At 33.7% G+C, this 19554-nt stretch overlaps 1 protein-coding gene across 1 annotated transcript in view; it reads left to right on the top strand.

The window, feature by feature from the left end:
• Positions 1-19554, top strand: part of LOC129230589 (microtubule-associated protein futsch-like) — a gene marked incomplete at its 5' end in the record, with an annotated part of 178101 nt that overhangs the window by 144104 nt on the left and 14443 nt on the right. Inside the window, 1 exon segment of the mRNA XM_054864994.1 lies at positions 17897-17992. Coding sequence (XP_054720969.1) covers positions 17897-17992 — 96 coding nt within the window.

The following is a 19554-nucleotide window of genomic DNA, read 5'->3' as shown; positions in this document are numbered from 1 at the left end:
TCAAAGTATTGAATCTTACTTATTAACCACAGGATGAACTTCCTAAGATTGCTTTTGTCTGTTAGGTTGTTTATTTTACCTAGCTTGAAATTTCCTTTTATGTTTTCAATGCTACTTAAAATAAACAAACATACAGGCAAAGAGGAAGCCTTCAATTATGCCTTAGCTCCTTTGCCTTTATTCCATTGTCTCGAAGTAATTAGCGTACTATAATCACGATTTCAAGAAGAAATCTTTGGTTTTTGAATTAATACTATAAAAGCTTAAAAGTTATTACTTCTTCGCGTTTCTAATTTAATTGCTAAAATTGAACTTTCAATTAAAAAAACTTTGTTTTTTGCCGTTATACTATTTGTTGTCACCGCAGATTATAAAGGTTTTCTTTTCTTCAGACTTTAGTGATTCTTTTATTTTATAACCAAGTTGTATTCTTCTTTTATATATTTTGAAATTAACTAATTGCTTTTTTTCCCTTTTTTCCCCCTTGCATTTCAAAGTTGTTTGTTACAAAAGCAATCTACTTGTGTACTTAAGAAAATATCTTTATTTTTTTATTGTTAAAATGCTGTATTCATTCATTAAAACCTATGTTCTTGATTAGAGAAAAGCTCCCTATGAATGGTTGTCAAATGGTTTCATCTGTTTTGCATAAATGTGTCAATTAGTTAATTTTCAAGAATAAATTCTTAACTTCTTATGCTAAGTGGTTTCTGGAAGTAAAGTTTTTTTTTTTTTTAATTTTCTATAATCTTTCCATTGTATAAAAATTAAGCATACTGTTTTGTATGTCATCCTCCCCCCCCCCAATTGTCTTGATTTTTTTTTTAACCATTTTATTTTAGAAAAAAGTAGCATCTTTTTAAAATATATCTTTAGTTCAACAATTTTACATAACTTAAAACGTTTAAAATACTGCATTTTATACAAACATACAATGGATATCAAGTAAAGCAAAGAAAGAAAACCATTATCATTGGTAACGTAAATCAGGGAAATTTGGTGAACTTAATCAGGGAAATCAGGGAAAAGTCAGGGAACTTTTTTTTGCAGTTCCTGTCGCCACCCTGTCGAGAGTCCACTCTATATATTTGTCTTTTGCGAAGGAGAATGAATGTCCTACTTTACAAAGCAGGAGTTCTGTATCCTCGAGGAGAACATAAGCAGCTTTTTTAACTGTTTTCCAAAGTGTTTTGGGACCATTTGAATCATTTATTCTAGTTCTATACTACACCAAGGATGACTTTAGAAGCTCTCTCCGTAACTATTTCACATGTTTACTCTAAATCCATCCCCTGTTTTCTTTGGCTAACCAAACCGAAACTAGGCCACCAAGTTCGATAATCAAGAAAGTATTGATTCGTGTATGTGTGCTTTAGAAAAACGGCTTTATGTATGAAATTTGCCGCTGAAGATAGTTCAGAAGAGAGGTTACTTGGCCAGCTTGGCGAATATGAGCACGAAGGCATCTCCCCATATCTAATGCATCTCCCGCAAATCCTGCATGAATGGAGATGGAAGGAATGCATCGCGCATAGCAATCATGTCTGGTGTATCATTGGGGGAATAATTCGGTCATTTGGTCTGGATCACTAAGCCAAAGAAGGAAGGAAGCTTATCTCGGAATTCCATCCGACTTGTTTCGTCACCGAATTCGAAATATGTGTGAAATTCGACGTTCATGGAAGCCATAGATTGCTTGTGCGTTAATGGCTTTGAAATAGATTGCCATCTGGTATTTTGTGAAAATGTTTAATTTTTTTTTCCTTTTTTGATTTCGTTGACGATTTCGATTTTTTTTAGAGGCATGGCCTCAAGTCTTAAGATTCTATCACATGAAAAGGCATTTTTAATCGCATGTCTTTGAACCAAGTATTTTGCCTTGATTTGCATAATCGTGCACTGTGGAGGTATTGCTGGAAAAGGTGCTCAGCATGGAATAACTTGATTTAAACCTCGCTCTGGTCTTATCTGCGAACCACTATGAATGACTGCATGATGACCATTCTCAGAAAAAGTTCGGGGATCAGAGTAAAATATTAATTTGCGAGGATGACGCTTAAAACTCAGTCAAAAAGGAAAATGACTCAAACTTTTAAAAAAAAAATCCCAGGAAAGCTTTTTTTGTGTGTGTGTTAGAAAAGAGACCGTACTGACGGCACTGCAGTAGATCTTATAACATTTGCGTAAAGGGTACCAATTTTTTTAATGCTACTCTTTACTGTCTAGCATTGGTTTCTTTCTATTATCAATTTTCTGATTCTATAGGGATGACCTGGGGTTCGCTTCTCCCTAGGAAGGCCTGAAAGAATTTCAGAGGTGGTGTGAATGTATGAAGAACAAAGTAAAACATGAAAATGATTTACAATTGACTCTGGTTTGTAGCCACATAAAATAATTTAGACGTTACCACCTTTTTTTAAGGTTTTTACTGCAGTATTCATCCACATATCTCTGTAAATCTGGATTTTTTGCATAATAATGTTAAATATTCGGCATGAAATTTTCTATATTTCATTTAACACAAAAGCCTAATCTATTTTAACCTCAGTTTTGAGTTTTGATTGTACTACTAGGCACAAATGGTGGTGGGGAGAGGGGTGCGTCACCTCACACTGCTGTGCAAAGGGGGCACAAAATCTGAAAATTTGAGAGCCCCTGATCTATAGAGTGCAATATGCACATCGCATATCAAAATCATATGTTGCGCTGTATTAAAACTACCTTCCTTGGTTTCTTCCACTTCACCTCGATGCAAGACCTTACTAAATGGACATTCAAAGATTTGATATTACCTAAAAGGACTTTTCACAAAAGTTGCAGTAACAAAAAAAAAAAAAAAAAAATTCTCAATTTTTTTTTTTAAATCATGAAAGCAATTTTCTTCAATGCTCATTTCTTTTCAATGTATCATTTGTGTACCATTCTATTCATTTTTATCACTAAATTTTTGATTTATGCATCAACTTTATTCTCCGAATAATGAACAAAAAAATCTTTTGTCTGTCGGCAATTTTCAGATAAATATAGAGAACTGTCAGCATAACAATAGTTTTCTGTCACAGATTATTGCAAATGATTTACCGTGCTGCTTACCCCTATGTTGCTCTCATGTGGGGCTTCCTCGACCCCTGAATGATGTACTTCCGGCAAGCAATCGATTTTGGGGTTCTTCACGCCTCGCTACCTGTTTGAAAAGTATCCGAATTCAAATTTTGAAAGTGATGGCGAGATTAATAGAATCGCTGGCCGTGGCCATTATTCGTCATTCTGCCAGAGCAAACCCGTTGTCTTGGCGACGGATTCCTGCTGCCACGTTGTCCTTTTCTTGTGAATCGTGGATATGATGAAGTAGAGCAATGATTTTCAAGCGGTAGTCCGTGGACCACTAGTGGTCCACGAACAGTGGAACAACTAATGAAAATTAATCATATCGTTTTTATATTTGTAATAAAATTTGTTAAGGACGACTTAAGGATACAACTAAAATTAGTTATGAAAATTTTATTTCTATTTTATGTGGTCCGCTTAAGATTAGACAGGGTATCAAGTGGACCTCAATAGTGAAAAGGTTGAGAACCACTGAAGTAGAGCAATAGTTAATTGTGAAAATATTATTTCTACCGTATGTGGTCTGCTTAGGACTCGGAAGGGTACCAAGTGGTCCACAGTAGTGAAAAGCTTGAGAACCACTGAAGTAAAGTAGGTCTTAAAATAATGATCTGCAAATAAAACTTTTGTTTTGTACAGCGGTCATTTTTTTCCCCTGGAGAGTTAACAATTTTTGGCACTTGCAAGTGTTTTTTAAAAAGGAAAAAAACCCGCTGTTTTTTAATAGTCGCTCTCATCTTCCTGTTGCACAGGTTCCCAGCACGTCAAAAAAAAGTCGGCAAATTAAGTGAGTTTTGGGGAGAAATGAATGACGTAATTCACGCAATTCGCAGATGAAGGTTCTGCCACATGCAGGTACTTTCCATCTCAAAGCTTTAATGTTGGCGACATTTTATAAAATTTCGCCTGACCTTAAGAATTTATATCTCGATGACGGAGAAACGAGAGCAAATAGTTTTAAGCTCAAAAAATGTTTCACTAATGCTCCTTCTTTCGATTTCTACCTGCTTTTTTATTAAACATTAATTTATCATTATTCCATAATTAGGTTGTCTCCCATTTTTCAAAAACATTTTTTTTTTCTGAAAGAGCATGGTCGAATACATGGAGTGAGATACTTTTTTTCTAACTTTTTTTCTCTCTTAAAAATTTAATATTAAAAGAGATGTTCAGCCACTGCTTTCATTTTTGCAGCTGACGTCACAAGTGAACAAGTCGCTAGGGTTACCAGAACAAAGTTTCAGGACATTGCCAAACTTCGCCAAATGACTATTTTATTTAACTAACATTTATTCTCGTTCCGCTAATAATTGCTCGCAGTGAAAAATCACCAAAAGGCGAAATCTTAGCAAAAAAAAAAATAATAATAATAATAATAATAAATAAATAAAAAAAACCACGCGACCCGATCCAAGATAGCTGTCTTCACTTGTGATGCCACTCGATAAAACATCTTATTTTTGAAATCCGGCATTCAAAAAAATAATTAAAAATTAAATGGTCGGAAAATGACAGTATTTTCTTTCCCCGTGTGTTTTTTTTTTTTTTTTTTTTGCTTATTCTGTCAATTTCAGTGACTAAATGTAGTGTTTTTTAACTAAAGGAAACACCCCCCCCCCCTTCTATTATTTCCTAGTTAGGGGACATTAGGGGTTTTTCTGCAAAAATGTAAAATTATTTTTGTTTGTAATAACATGTTTGCTATTTTTCCCTCTTTCTTCGTAACAAACAAGTTAAAAATAACGAAATTATTCTTCACTTCATTATTTTAAAACTTCCTTGAAGCAATGAAAAATAAAGACGGTAAAGAAGTTATTGTCTCATTCGAAGCTTGATGCGAAGTTTGCAGTTAATGGCGTTTGATACGAATTGTTCTGCGGTTTACGACGGTAAACTTCCAGATAAACTGGACGTAAATAATCGAAACAAACTGCTTATATTTTTAGGACATTGTAATAAGAATTTCTTTTGCGTAATGATTTATTTTTGGCATCGTGCGCGATTTCATTCCCAAGATTGTAAGGAAATGACTATTACCAATAAGAGACTCATTTATTCGTTTTTATTTCAGTATTGTGGAATGGGGAAGATATCTTATCCGTAACTCTGAAAATATCTAAGTAAGATAATGAATCTTTCACACTACCTCCTCTATGCTTTACAAGCAAAGAACTTGAAACTAAAAAGGAGATCCACGCGAAATGGTTTAGAGCAAGGGTTTCAAATTTTTTCAAGCTGTGACACCCTTAGAAGAATCGGAATTCTCCCATCGAACCCTGTTCATGCAACATTAATTACTTAATATACTTTACATAAGTTTAATGTTGTGTAGATAGGGTCAAATAAAGTACTTGATGTACTTCACTTTATTCCGTTTTGAAGTCATTTGAAGATTGATTTAGTGAGAGAGTCTGCAGGTTACGAAAATTCTAAAAATGTTACGAATTGGAAAATCGGTCACGCGAAAATAACGGAAAAAGTCGAGAAAAGTTTATCTGTTTTTTCAAATTTTTGAAATCACACTGTAGATAACTTTTTCGCCTAGTCTTAAAAGAGTAACATTCATGGGACCAAACTGCAACCCTCAATATACCCCCTCGACCCCCCTCCTCCATTTTTACTTCGTTTTGCATAGTAAAAAAAGTATTGTATTCGCGAAAAAAATTTCACACAAAAATCGGCCTTAATTTCTATTTTGCTCAACCTCGAATGAATATTGATGTTTTTTTTTCAACCCGACCACACGTGTGGATATATGTCTAAGAAGGTAAACACCCGAAATATCCATTTTGACGATCCCCGAGTTAATTATAACGAGCTTTCTCGTGACGTGCGGATGTATCTCGCATAACTCAAGAACGGTATGTTTTTGAAAATTGAAATTTGGTACGTAGACTCCTAGAGGGGTCTAGTTGTACACCTCCTTTTTTAGTTGCATTCGGATGTTCCTTTTTGGGGGGAAATCATTGTTAAATTCAATGCAAACTCAAGTGGTGTAATAATTTGGATAACACTTGGCAACCAAGAGCTTGACGATGGTTTGCCAAGTTTTGTCTCCAACTTGGCGACAAATTTGGCCTTTTTTTTTTTTTCTAATCTGGTTTCTATTTGGCCACTATTCGCGATATTTAGAGAGTTAACCGTTGAAGCACAGTAAAATTACCAATATTGAGAAAATTAATCTGTATAAAACGTTTTTTTCTTTTTGTTTCGGTTCGCAACACTGGGGGTGAAAATATTTAAAGTGTTTCTTTGCTGATTCCAAGCCCAAAGCACTATTATCATTAAATTTGCGTAAAAGGAAGTCATGTGATGCACACATCAGCTCGTTTTTCCTTCTTATAACTCTTTTTTAAATTTTGAACTTGTCCTCATAACCGTAAGATACCGACGCGTAGTCATCAAGTTTCTATACGTAAATGTGGGAAGCTGAAAATTCTTCTCGCTTGTTTAGTAACCGCTGTTCTTAAACGGTCACGAAGAGCCTCGAAAAGTTATGGAATTGCAATTTTGGAATGCTGTTGGTGTCCTGCTGATTATATTAGCTTACTTTAATTTGTATATTCTAAAGTAAAGCTCTAAAATATTGCCTAGTCACCTAGCTGTATTGTATGATTAAGCATATTTTTCTAACTCTTTGAGAACGATAGGTTTTATGGTAGAATATAGAAGTTTTGCAGTAATTTCAAATATATATATATATTTATATATATTACATTTTTGAACAGTAACGGTTTGCTAACACAGTGAAACTCCGATTTTGCGTTTCTCTAAAGACAGGGTTAAAAACTTCAAATGCAAGAAAAACGTAACATACGGGAAATACATGGCAGCAAAATTGATAATGGGACCCGATGAAAAATCTTTAAATGAGGGGAAAACGTAGATTCGAATGACGTGAAATCGGGTTTTCACTGTGTTAGGCTTTGATTTGTCAATCTTGTGAAATTTATACAATTAATTTTCTATTTGTATTGGATAATTTACAAATTAAATTTTGAGCTTTAATTACATGTATGTCCCATAACGGTTGTTGAAACTCTTTAACATACGCAATATGAATAGAAAGGAGAGAGTCTTTATCTTGCTCTTTTGTCGGAAACAATTTTTCGACAAAATGGTCACAGTAAAAGGAGTTCTCTTTGATACTTAAAACAGCTGTGTACAATTGTCGCTGAATTTATGTCGGACATATTTGCTACAACTCTTAAAACAAAATTAGACTTCCACTCTTTCGTTTCCCTGTAAAATGAGGCTACCAGACAAAGTAGCTACTTATGCAGTAAAGCCTGCTTTGAGAGCGCTTTGTTTAAATATGAGTTTTGGCTGGTGGTGAATTACTTTTGAAGGGTGCTACAAAAGTTCGACGTTGCTATTATAACTAACGAATTTTAATTTCAAAGGGATTAGCTGGGTCACTGGACTAATAACTGATGTCCAATTTTTGAAGAAAAAAGAAACGAAAAGGTAAGTAAATTACTAATAAAATGAATTTCAAAGGGAAATAAATTTTGAAAAAAATTATAATAATATATTTAAATATAAATATTAGATCAATTGAACTAAATATTTACTTTATGAAATTAATGAATAAAACACAAAATAAAGTTTTCACCAACAAGTAGACTTTTTCCAGGGGACCCTTCAACTGCATATAGAAATTTTAAATTGCATCTTTTATTTCGGCTCAATTTCTTCAATGCTTTGAGTAAAACCCCAAAAACTATTAAAAATATTATACAGGTCTACAGTCAGTGCAAATACAAGTTTTTGATATTAATATTTTACATCGAAAAGTAGAAGTAGTAGTCGAAAATAGTTACAAATTAGCTTTCAACGCTGCTTAGGCTTTACCTACAGCTTTTTCTAAAGCATACTGCATTTTAGTATCACAAACTATGCTTCATTAAAATGATAGAAAACAAAACAATTTTTTTTTCCCTTTTATTTACTCACTAGCGGTACCCGCACGGCTTTGCGCGTAGTAGAAAAATTAAAAGGTCATTTGGTTCACCTGTATATTTACAAATAATGGATGATGAATTTCTCGCCAATTTGCTTTTGCTCGTCCACGTCATGGTAATTTACTCGTCCATGTTAAGATAATTCGCTCGGTAAAAATGTTCTTAAAATTGGAATATAACAAAGAACAATATCAAATTTTCAAAAAAAAAAAAATGTCCCCCCCCCCCCAACCCCCCAAGCTTTGAACTAGTTCATGTGCCAAATTTCATGATAATCGGTCGAACGGTCTAGGCGCTATGCGCGTAACAGACACACAGACATCCAGAGACACAGACTTTCAGCTTTATTATTAGTAACTAGCGGTACCCACACGACTTTGCCCCTAGTAGAAAATTAAGAGGTCATTTGGTTTGCCTATATATTTACAAATAATGGATGATGAATTTCTCTCCAATTTGCTATGTTCATTTGCTCGCCCATGTTACGGTCCCACGTTATGATAATTTAGTAATTTACTCGCCCACGTTTTAATAATTTGCTCGGTAAAATGTTCTTAAATTTGGAATAGAAAGAACAAAATTGAATTTTCGAAAAATCGCTTCGAGGTGCTCCCCCCTATGCTACGAACTAATTCTGTGCCAAATGTCATGAAAATCGGCCGAACGGTCTAGACGCTATGCGTGTAACAGACATACAGAGACACAGACTTTCAGCCTTTTTTATTAGTAAAAGAAAAGATTATAATTTTAAATCATTCAATACAGTAAACTTTCATGGTATGCATCACTGCCTAATGGGTCACTTAACATCCTTACAAAACATACTTTTAAAGAAACGAAAATATGTGCGCTTTAAACAGGATCTCCTGCAGGATTCGTTTCACTGGTTGTAGCCATATAATTTAGACGAAGAATTTATCATTATAGAATGGCAATGGCTGATTACGTAAACAATATTAAAACGCTTTACTGAAGTAGAACATTATACCTTATAGAACATTTCTGCCCTTTTAATTTAGTTGTGACGTTCGAATGGAACGATAAAGCGTAGCTCTTGTCGATGTTGAAATGTTTTCTGCTTGGAAGAAAAAGTTTAACTATTATAGCTCGTAGAATATTCAAATGCTATGCAATGATAAAAATGCAAAAGGAGTGCATTAATAAATATTTTATTTATTTTTCAATGTGGGGGCAAATTGAACTTATTTTCTCAGCACACTCATGACGTATTAAATTCTTGAATATTTAAATATTTCAAAAAGATAAATGTCAAAATATGCTTTCAAATCATTTCCGGATTTTCAATTATATTTACATTTTATTTTCTTGAAATGATATTATAAATGACGGACACAAATGTAAATGTTATTTTATTTTTCAAAATAAGTAAATATTAATATAGGGCAAATTTTAGCGTTTTTCTCAGCGAGTTCATAATGCAATTTAAGCCTATTCTTGAATTTTAAATATTTGAAACGGGTAAATGTCAAAATAAACTTTCAGTTGGTTCCGCACTTTAAATTCTATTTACGTTCCTATTTTTCTTGAAGCATTATTATAGACCTTTTTTCTATAACAATGAATTATAAATTTAACAGAATTTGCCCCTCTCCTCCATAAAACCGCAACAGTCTTGGGAAATGAAAAATGTGCGTTTGGGAACAAACACATTTTGTGTTCTCGGGATAAGGGCTTCTTGAATACTTCTGGGATGCAATTTCAACTAGCTTGATGATAATTTGTCTGGTATTGAATTCGGTCTGAAAAGGAATGAACATGGAAACCAAATAAGTTTTTTTGTTCTGCATAATTTTGTGTGCCGGGAAAAAACATAAATTTCCTTTTAAATGTTTTGAAAACTGTAAAAGCACTTTTTGCTCGAGGCTTTGATTTTTGCAAGCCTGTCACTAATCACGATAATCTAAGCTTTGCAAAATATTTCAACTTTATGTTTTCTCAAATTTTGGTTGAGTTCATATAAAATTCGTGAAATGTTCAGTCCTCAAAATCACCAATTTCTTCGTTTTCGGGAAAATTACGGCTTGCGAAGACAAGTGCTTTTACAGTATGTCCTTATTTTTCATTAAAATGCTTTTTTGCTAACATGTCCATGTTTTTGCAGCATGTTGACATGTTGTAAAAACTAACATTTGATCAACCTTTCCTCTTTTTTGACTGCCAAAACCTACTGCGATCCCTAAATTTCTCGTTTAGCACTTCGTGTAAAAAAGAAAAGTTGCCACTCAGTAGCGTAACTATGGGGTCTAACGCCTCTGGCGAACGAAAGAAATTGCGCCCCTCCCCCAAGGATATCCCGCAGGGGGAGTCACCGAAGGTCATTGTGACCTCCCAAAAAAGTTTTTTGGAACATTTGAGGCACCATTGTATTTTTTTTCGAATTTTCTTTTTTAGAATTGTTTCCAATGATGCTCAATATTCCTTCTCGGTGGATGTTATGTATGTGTATATATATATATATATATACATATATATATATATACATATATATATGTATACACCTCCTTTAGCTCCTTTTCTTGTGAGGTTTTTTTTTTTTCCCTCAAATTCCATGATTAAAAAAAAAACATTTTTTTTAATCAGTCAAAATGCCCCCCCCCCCCAGGCTGCTGCACCCCTGGCAAGAGCCACTCCTGCCAACCCCTAGTTACGCTGCTGTTGCCACTATTTCAAGTGGATACTAATGAAATTGTTTCTTCCGACCTGCTGGCTACTAAGGAATCTCCCAAGATTTTTCTTTTAGTACTACTAAAAACCTCCAAGGATTTTAGTTTTCTCCCTTCATGTTAGTCTCCCGTAGGCATCACTATTTCACTTGCTATTGAAAATGAAATGATGCCTTATTTTCATTCAAAATTTGTAACGCTTTTTGCATTTCTGGGAAGACTCTTTGGTGGCTGTCAGCGTTCGGTGGAAACTATCACTTTGTGATCTACCGAGCTGAAACACCCCACTTAATCATGGAGGAACATGACGTAGCTCGTGCCTGTGACATCATCCGAGATTGCGTCACTGTTTCTAACCATTTGGAGAGGATCGGTTTTCCTATTGAATAACTAAAACTAACAGAAATATTTGAATAACCAACAGAACTAATAGAAGTTCAAATGTCGTGTCTTTCTCCAAAATTTGTCCTCTTCAAAACGCATTTGACATTTATATTTTGACCTGAAGTTAATCTCATTCTGTATAATTTTATTTAATTTAATAGAATAATTTTAATGGAAGTCTTATTTAATTAAATATAAATCCGAATAGCTTACATTTATTTAAAGACAGCATACAAAATATGAAAACCGTTATTAAAAGGATGAATTTGAAGTTTAACTTGGCGAAAGCCTTTTAATTTCAGCTAAATAATGTAAAAAAAAATAATAATGTTTTAAATGGTGCAATTATTTTGTTTTGAATCATTATAAGCAACTGAATAAAAGCTTCGTATTAGATATTATCTGAGAGAAGAATTTGTTAGATTAAGTTTCCATTTTTCAATATTTTCATCATTTTATATGACCGTTTTGACTGAGTTTTCAGACATCGGACAATGTTTTTAAATTTCAGTTTGTATTTTCAGGTGCCAAAAGATCTGTCTGTGCGTTTTCTGGTTGGGTTTTTCATTAAATGATTTATATTGTTACAAATTTTATAAATAGCTTTCATTTTTATATTTATATTAATTTTTGTTGTAATCTTGGTGAATTTGGCGTTTATTCTATTAATTTTTATTCAAAATTACGTTAGTTCTTGAAACTTCACTTTTATGTTGACTTTGCCGGCTATGCACAATTTAAGATTGCGCTTATCAGATTAAGGAGATATCGCCAAGTTGGCACAATTGTTGGTGACAGATTGCCAAATGTTGCCAAACTTGGCGACATTTCGAACGTTAGCATGTAAATTGTATTTTAAAACTAATACTAATAAATGGATTTTGAATTTATTTTTTAATACCTTTGAAATAAAGGGATATTATCCCTAGAATTTCATTCGAAAAATGCTAATACATGACTTAATGATTACTACTTTAATGCTGCTTTAATTTTCAGATCTATTTCTGTAAAGTTTTATTACTGGATATTAATCGCGTTTTTGATTTATACTAACTCCTATTAGTCGTGAAATAACTAAATAGTAGTAAATTTGTTGAAAGAAACATTGTAGAACATATGTTTCGAGGCTATAAAAACTCAATTTTCAAACAGAAAAAAATGTCTGGTTGGTACTTAGGTATGAGAGTTTCTTAAAAATTCTTACAAATAGCAATGAAAGGCATCGACAGATTTTTAATTTTGTTAAAAATTGACTAATTTTGAGTTACTAAATATAATTTTGAGCAAAGCATTAATGAAGTATAAAATCCTTTGAAATGAAAACAACTAAAAATGTTTTCTTGCTAAATCTAATCAAAAGGGGTCAGTACCTTTCCCGTCTCTCATTATTATAAAGATCGGAATTGGTCAGTTTAAAATATGATTACCCTATCTATAGCTCTCTAAAGATAACAACGTGTTGAGTAATTTAGTTGGATATTACTGCCGATTTTTCAAATTTTTATTCATTTTATCGGAACAAATAAATACAAATGGCATTTTCCCCCGTATGTGAATTACTATTGTACGTTCGTCAATTACTATATTTATTAAATAGAAATAAGACTATTATAGGCTCTAAGATGGATTAAAAATTTTGTTAGTAAGCCAAGTCAAGAAGTGATATTTCTAGAAGTCAACGCAATTTAACCTCGAAAGAAAAAGGATAATTGAAAAACCAATTTGAAAACAAAACTTGCATCATTTTCTCGAGAAAAATATTAAATACTAAAGGAAAATATTTTTCCTGGCCACGGCTAATAGCGTAGAATTTGTGACGTCATTGTTCCATGTGAGTGATAGAGCATGGCAAAATAAACTTTCAAAATCGGAGAAACTAGCATTTTTTGTATGACTCACTCCTCTGCTGATGAGGTCAAGAGCGCAAGATTGCGCGGGAAAGTTTGTTCATTGAGTTGCGTTTCTAAAATTCAGTTTGTTGAGGTATCAATCTATTTGTGAGGATTATGCGCTATTATATCAACAAAAATCCCTCTCTGTCGCCGTTCTAAATGTATTGTTTGGATTTAAAAAAAAAAAAAAACTTTGCGCCATTTCTTTGAATATTTTTTTTTAATTTGGAAGACTATTTACCTTTCTGAAAGATTTTTTATTTTTATTTTACTGGAATTGTGACTGTAAGAACGTGGAATCATACAATAACAATCAGGTGTGTTGCAAATAATCGTTGAACGTAGAACAAATCCATGGCATTAATTTATGTGTTTAGGAACATCAATTTCAGTAATTTTTAAAAATATGTCGTTTCGAGCTTGAAATTAAAAAAAAGGGGCAACTTATTAAAATGTTACAATTGCTGGAGATTAAAGAACCTCCCCAGTTTCTTCCTTAGCCCCCCCCCCCTCTCCCCAACACACACATAAAAACTTCTAAGGATTCTTGCTGTTTTCTCCCGCCCCCAGTAGTCTGTCGTGACTAGGGTATCCATTTCCTCAAGTGCAATGCCCCCCCCCCCCCTCAAAATGCCACAAAGACGCTCCAAAACTAATTAAATGCTAAAAAAACCGCCCTTAAAAATTTCAATCTTGCCCCATGACCAACACACTTTTGTTGAGCACCTTTGTCTCGTGGGCATTACTATTTACAAATCCTTTTGTAAATTGGAAAATGTTCTGTAATTTCTGAAAAATTAAACTGTTAATAGAAGAAAAGGGGAGAGTGCGCACAATTATTTGAATAAAAAAAAAAAAATAAATACAAACCATGGAGACTTTTAACGCTTGAACAATTAGTTCATAATGATGCATTGAACAATTTGTTCATATGGGGAAAAAATAATGTGCAAAGGGAAATATGCAAGCAGAAAAAATTGTATCGAAAATAGCGATTGGCCAAAAATTGGTCTATCATCTTTTTAACTCGATTTTTGTCGTATTTGTGTTTATCAGTTCGAATTTCCATTGAAATTTCATTATTTGTAACATATTGTATAACTAATAAGTTTCTATTTTTTTAATTTTGAGTCACAAATAAAATTTCTATGTAGGTGCTATGTATTAAAACCGTTCAAGTTGAAAGGAAAAATCACAATCAAATGTGATTTTGATCCTTTGATGAAAAATTATTTTTGCCATCCATGACTTGCTATGACAAAATAAAACAAGTTCCCAATGAGATTGGATCTGAAATATTTGTTGAGATGAAACTCAGAAATAATAATATTGTTATGTAGGTGCTACGTATAAAAACATAAAGTTCGCTATCGAAAAACATAGCATTTTAATTTACTTTAATTTTGACGCTTTGATAAAATGCCAAGGAAAAAAAAAAGTGACCGAACCATCGGATGGAGGTGTGTCCGATAATGATGATGATTTGAGACTGGGAGAAACAAAGACATGTAAGTGGACATTTTAAAGGTTTGAATTAAACACGTTTTAAGCTCCTGTTCTATGTAGGCTTTCATTGAAAAAATTTTCTAAACCATCCTGTACAGCAGCATCTACCAGGACTACTAGTACTATCTCTTGCCCCAAGACAGAGGAGAGATTCACCCATCATTTGTACTGGTTATCCCCATAACACTACTAGAAGATCCTTTAGAAACCGGACTCCAATAAAGGTTTTAGAAACGTTTATGGAATCCCAGTTTCCTTGAGGTTTTCCAGTACTTCTGCATGTTTTTTTTTTTTTTTTTTTTTTAAGAGTACTGTTAGGATTATTGGGTTGGCTGTTTTCAACACTTCTTGGCTATATTTGACCCCCCTCTGCACTTTTCACGGACAAGACAACAAGAACAGGATTATACGCACTTTTATACCTGCGTGAAATACTTACATTGTCAGGTACCTTTCCTTAACTACTAAGGGAAACTCCCATAAAACTGGATAATTGTTGCTCCCTTGTTTTACCTAAATGAGATTTCCCTAGTCACGACAGTAGTTCAGACCCCTTTAGTGCAAACAACGTTCCCTCTAGGAGCAGGATCCGTTGGAAGGTTCCTCCCCCACTCTCTTTATTGCCACCATTCATCAAGGCGAGGGAATCGCTTGCTTGTCCAACTCCTCCGTTTCTATTGCCACATTAAGATCCTCTCCCGACCCCCTCTTGCTATCTTTTATTGTTTGGCTTGCCAGCCCGAAGAAAAATTGTAGAGTGGGGTTGCTGTAATGGAATATTTGAACGGGCTTTTCCTACGAAATTGAATATTCTCGCGACGCGATTGAGTGTCGTGCTACGTTGCAAACGTTTCATGAAGTTCCACATTGTCTGGAAAAAGGGGTGGATGTGTTTAAATTTTTACAAGTGCAGCTTAAGGTTGAATTCCGTTTCTTTGAGGGGATAGTGACAGCCTATTTCAGTCGTAAAAATGTTGGTGTCCTCATCAATTTCAATCACTAATTCAATCCTTTGAGTTACAGTCATTCAGATAAGGTGGCTTAGAGCCACAATTTCACAACTGTCTCACTTATTCTCATATAAAAATAGTGAATTCACTGCTCAAGTAATGCTCTGACCTCATTAACAATGAAACTCGTGCCATAGCATGATAATTTGATAATATTCTTTGGCAGTGTTTGGCATGCAGGGAAATGTAAAGTAAGACAAAACAACGTTAGAAGAAGCACAAATTTGTAAATTACAGCAGACACGTGTTTCGGCGCTACAGGGAACTCCTTTTTCAATGCAAAAAATAATGAGCTTATGGATGAAAAGACATCCGACAAAAGCCAAGAGCAGATAAGCATGCAGTTTAAAAGATAAAAACAGCGGATTAGCCAAACACCAATGAGGTTAAGCTGTTCCAAAAACTGCAGTTTCAATTTTATGTTCGGTATGTTGATGATTGTTTTGTTCTAATGAACCAAAATCAGTTTGAGAGTGATGAGGTTTTATCTATTTTAAACTCCATTGATCCTCATATTCAGTTTTCTTGTGAGAAAGAACGGAATAATTGCATTTCATTTCTTGATGTATTTGTTTCTCGTACTGAAATTGGTTTTGAAACTACTGTTTATCGTAAACCTTTTGCTGTTTCTTTACCTCCTCATAGACTATCGTCTCATCCTCCAAATCAAAAATATGCTGCTTTCAATTCTTTTGTTTATCGCGCAATTAATATTTGTTCTTCGTCGGAACTTCTCAAAGTGGAACTTAATTATCTTAAAGCTGTGGCAATTGATAGAGACTATCCGCCAACTTTGATAGATTCCATTTATAAAAAACTTTCAAATAAATCCCAAACTAATGTTCTTAACCGAACCTTCATCAGAAAGAATTTGGTTGTTTTGCCATTCTTTCCATCTGTAAGCTATCAGGTTGCTAAGATTCTAAAACGTTTTCAATTCCAGGTGGTGTTCTCTCCTATTAATAAACTTTCATTCTCTTCTCTTAAAGATCCTATTCACCCTCTTAACTGTTGTGGAATTTATAGAATTAATTGTAGTTGTAAACTTGCCTATATTGGACAGCCTCGACGTGCTTTAAAAATTCGCTTGAAAGAGCATCAAAATTATGTGAAAAAACAACAATTAAATAAGTCTAGTATTGCTCAACACTGTTGGGATTCGAATCACTCTTTTGATTTTAACTCTTATCAGATTATCCAAAAATGCCCCAATTCATCAGATCTTGACTTTTGGGAATCCTTTCATATTTTGAGAAACAGTTCTAACTTAGTTAACGATTTTAGTGCAGTTCCATATTTTTCTAACATTTGGCTCCCATATCTTTAATACTGTCCTTTCCCCATCCCCCCCCTTTTTTATCGATCTTCCTTTGTTTATTTTTACCTTTTTGTCTTGATTGACACCGCCCCCCCCCCCCCCCCCCAATTTTCGTCTATTTATCTTTATTTTTCCTTTTTTCGAATATTTTTTGTTTCTGTTTATTTTATTTCGTGGTTTTCCATTCAGCGTTTCCTTTCTTGCGGTTCACGGTTACTGACAATTTCTTTTCTTTTTGTTTAAGCTTCGGCTTAATCTTAGTCCAATTGAATTCTTTCTTTCTGGGTTCGTACCTAAGAGAAAGCTCTTGGCCTTTGCTTGCATTCCTATTGGTTCCTGATCGGTTTATAACTTTATCATTGGTGTTTGGCTAATCCGCTGTTTCTATCTTTTAAGCTGCATGCTTATCTGCTCTTGGCTTTTGTCGGATGTCTTTTCATCCATAAGCTCATTATTTTTTGCATTGAAAAAGGCGTTCCCTGTAACGCCGAAACACGTGTCTGCTGTAATTTACAAATTTGTGCTTCTTCTAACGTTGTTTTGTCTTACTTTACTGTTCAGCACAAAGGTATTTATTTATCTTATGCAGGGAAATGCTTTATTTTGGATTGGAACTGGATCCGGTAACTTAACTGTTTTACTGGTAAGACTGTCTTTTTAGGGGAATGAAGAAACGAAAAAGTGGGTCAATAATGAACGCTATCTACTGGAGTTTAGGGTTCATCGACTGGAGTTAGGGTTAAAATTTCAACTATCAAAATGTCACCAAACAGGCAATTGCTTCTTTCAAATGTAGAAAGCAATTTTCACCCGTCCATGACCGGCGATGTTCTAGTAGTTTAATAGTTTTATTACACTTGTAGTATAAAACTGAAGAAGCACTCGTGTGCTAGTGTATAGTTGGAAATATTTTCTAGTTGGATATATAGTTTTCTAGTGTAATTTAAAAACTGGTTTTTCTATGCTATTCATAATCATTGTGTTGTATTGATAATTGCGCTTCGTTAATGTTTATTATCACCATTTTCAGGTCTCCTTTCCTGGGACGTTGAGTCCACTGGCTGTGATTTATCTGGATTAGAATCCGTGTGTTCAAGCATCAACAGCAAAACTTTGAGTGATAATGGTAAGTTTCTGCTGTTCTCTTTAATACCTGTAATTGTTCAACACTCACTAAAAGGGTGTCAGAGCCGGGGTCGGTCATTTTCCCTTTTAAGTCCGCAACTTTGCCCGTGCTGTCGGAGTCGGAGGCTCTATAATTCCCGGAGTCATTTTCCCTTCAACTCCGCAGCCTTCTCATGATGCTGGGGAACAGTGATTTGAATGTCTTAATAGATCTATGGGTCTATGAACTTGCGGCCTCTGAAAAGAGTTCGTTCGTTTAAATCAGGTGATTTTGTAAAAAAATCATTAATATTATTCAATTATTTTTGTTATTTTTTTTAAAATTATTTTGTAGTTTTAATATAACTGGAGAATCTCGCGTTCGATGCCAGCCGGTCAGAGATCATCGGTGTTAGTTAATGGTGACGGCTCGTTAATTATGTTCGTTGTCTCAATTACCTCCAAGTTCCCATTAAGAATCAATACCTTTCAGGGTGCTAAAAATGAACTGCATTCAGGGCCCTCATCCATATGGTTAAACCACGTATAGTGGTAGGCACGGGGAATCCTGGAGCGTAAAGTATTAATTGCAGTCTTTTTTTTTTTTTTTTTTTTTTAATCAAGAAAATCGGGATCTTTTTCATTTTTTTAAAAATGTGTAGCTATTACTTACACTACATTTATAAACATAATATATTTCATACAATAGATGAAAAAGCAACTATCCATTTCATTGCAGTAGCTATTTTCTAATAACAGGTAAAAGTAGACCAGTTTTAATGCAAATGAATGATTGAAATCAAATTTAAAGTCCCCCCCCCCCCGGTTGCAGCCACCGATCCTTCAACTATATTTCTTGGAAACAGTGGTACCACTATTTCCCAGAATCATAATGTTCATACTTTTTAGAAGAAAAATTCTTAACATTTGGCGGTTTTTCATGTCAATCAACTTAGAGTCAACGTAAATTCTGAAATGGATTCAATTGTTCAGTTAGGATGAAGGTAAAAAACCTTGATAATAAGGTAATCCGAACTAATTAATCCATTCAGCTAACTCTTAAAATTAGAATAACCTCTCTAAACAGTCAATTAATTTTTTAAGATTTGTAAATACATTATAATGTTTAGATAAGATGTGATTTTATTTTATGCTGTGCTTTCAGATAAGGCTTCCATCATCATGTACGTTTATACGTTTATGGTGTACAATAATATGCTGAATAATTACTTTTCTTAACTATATTAATCATGGTGTATAAGAAAAACTGCAAAAATTTTATTTTGTTTTAATTTTGGAGTAAAAGCAATATTGCAAGAGTCTGAAAATCGTTACACGCACAGAAAGAGGGATTTATGCAGTTTTGTCTGTTGGATTTAAGATTGTATTATGCAGTATAGTTAAATTTAAAGCAACACATTCTAAAAATGTAAAATTAAATTATTAAAATAGAATCGACTAATTTTAATCAATGATTTTGTTAAAAAAATCACTTGATTCAAATCGATTGATTTAAATTAATGATTTTTGAATTAAATCAATGATTTTTGATTTAAATCATGATTTAAACCAAGCTGATTTAAA

Source organism: Uloborus diversus, chromosome 9, assembly GCF_026930045.1.
Source record: "Uloborus diversus isolate 005 chromosome 9, Udiv.v.3.1, whole genome shotgun sequence".
Lineage (NCBI taxonomy): Eukaryota > Metazoa > Arthropoda > Arachnida > Araneae > Uloboridae > Uloborus > Uloborus diversus.
The sequence above is the reverse complement of the archived record's forward strand: the minus strand, read 5'-3'. Positions and strand labels throughout refer to the sequence as shown.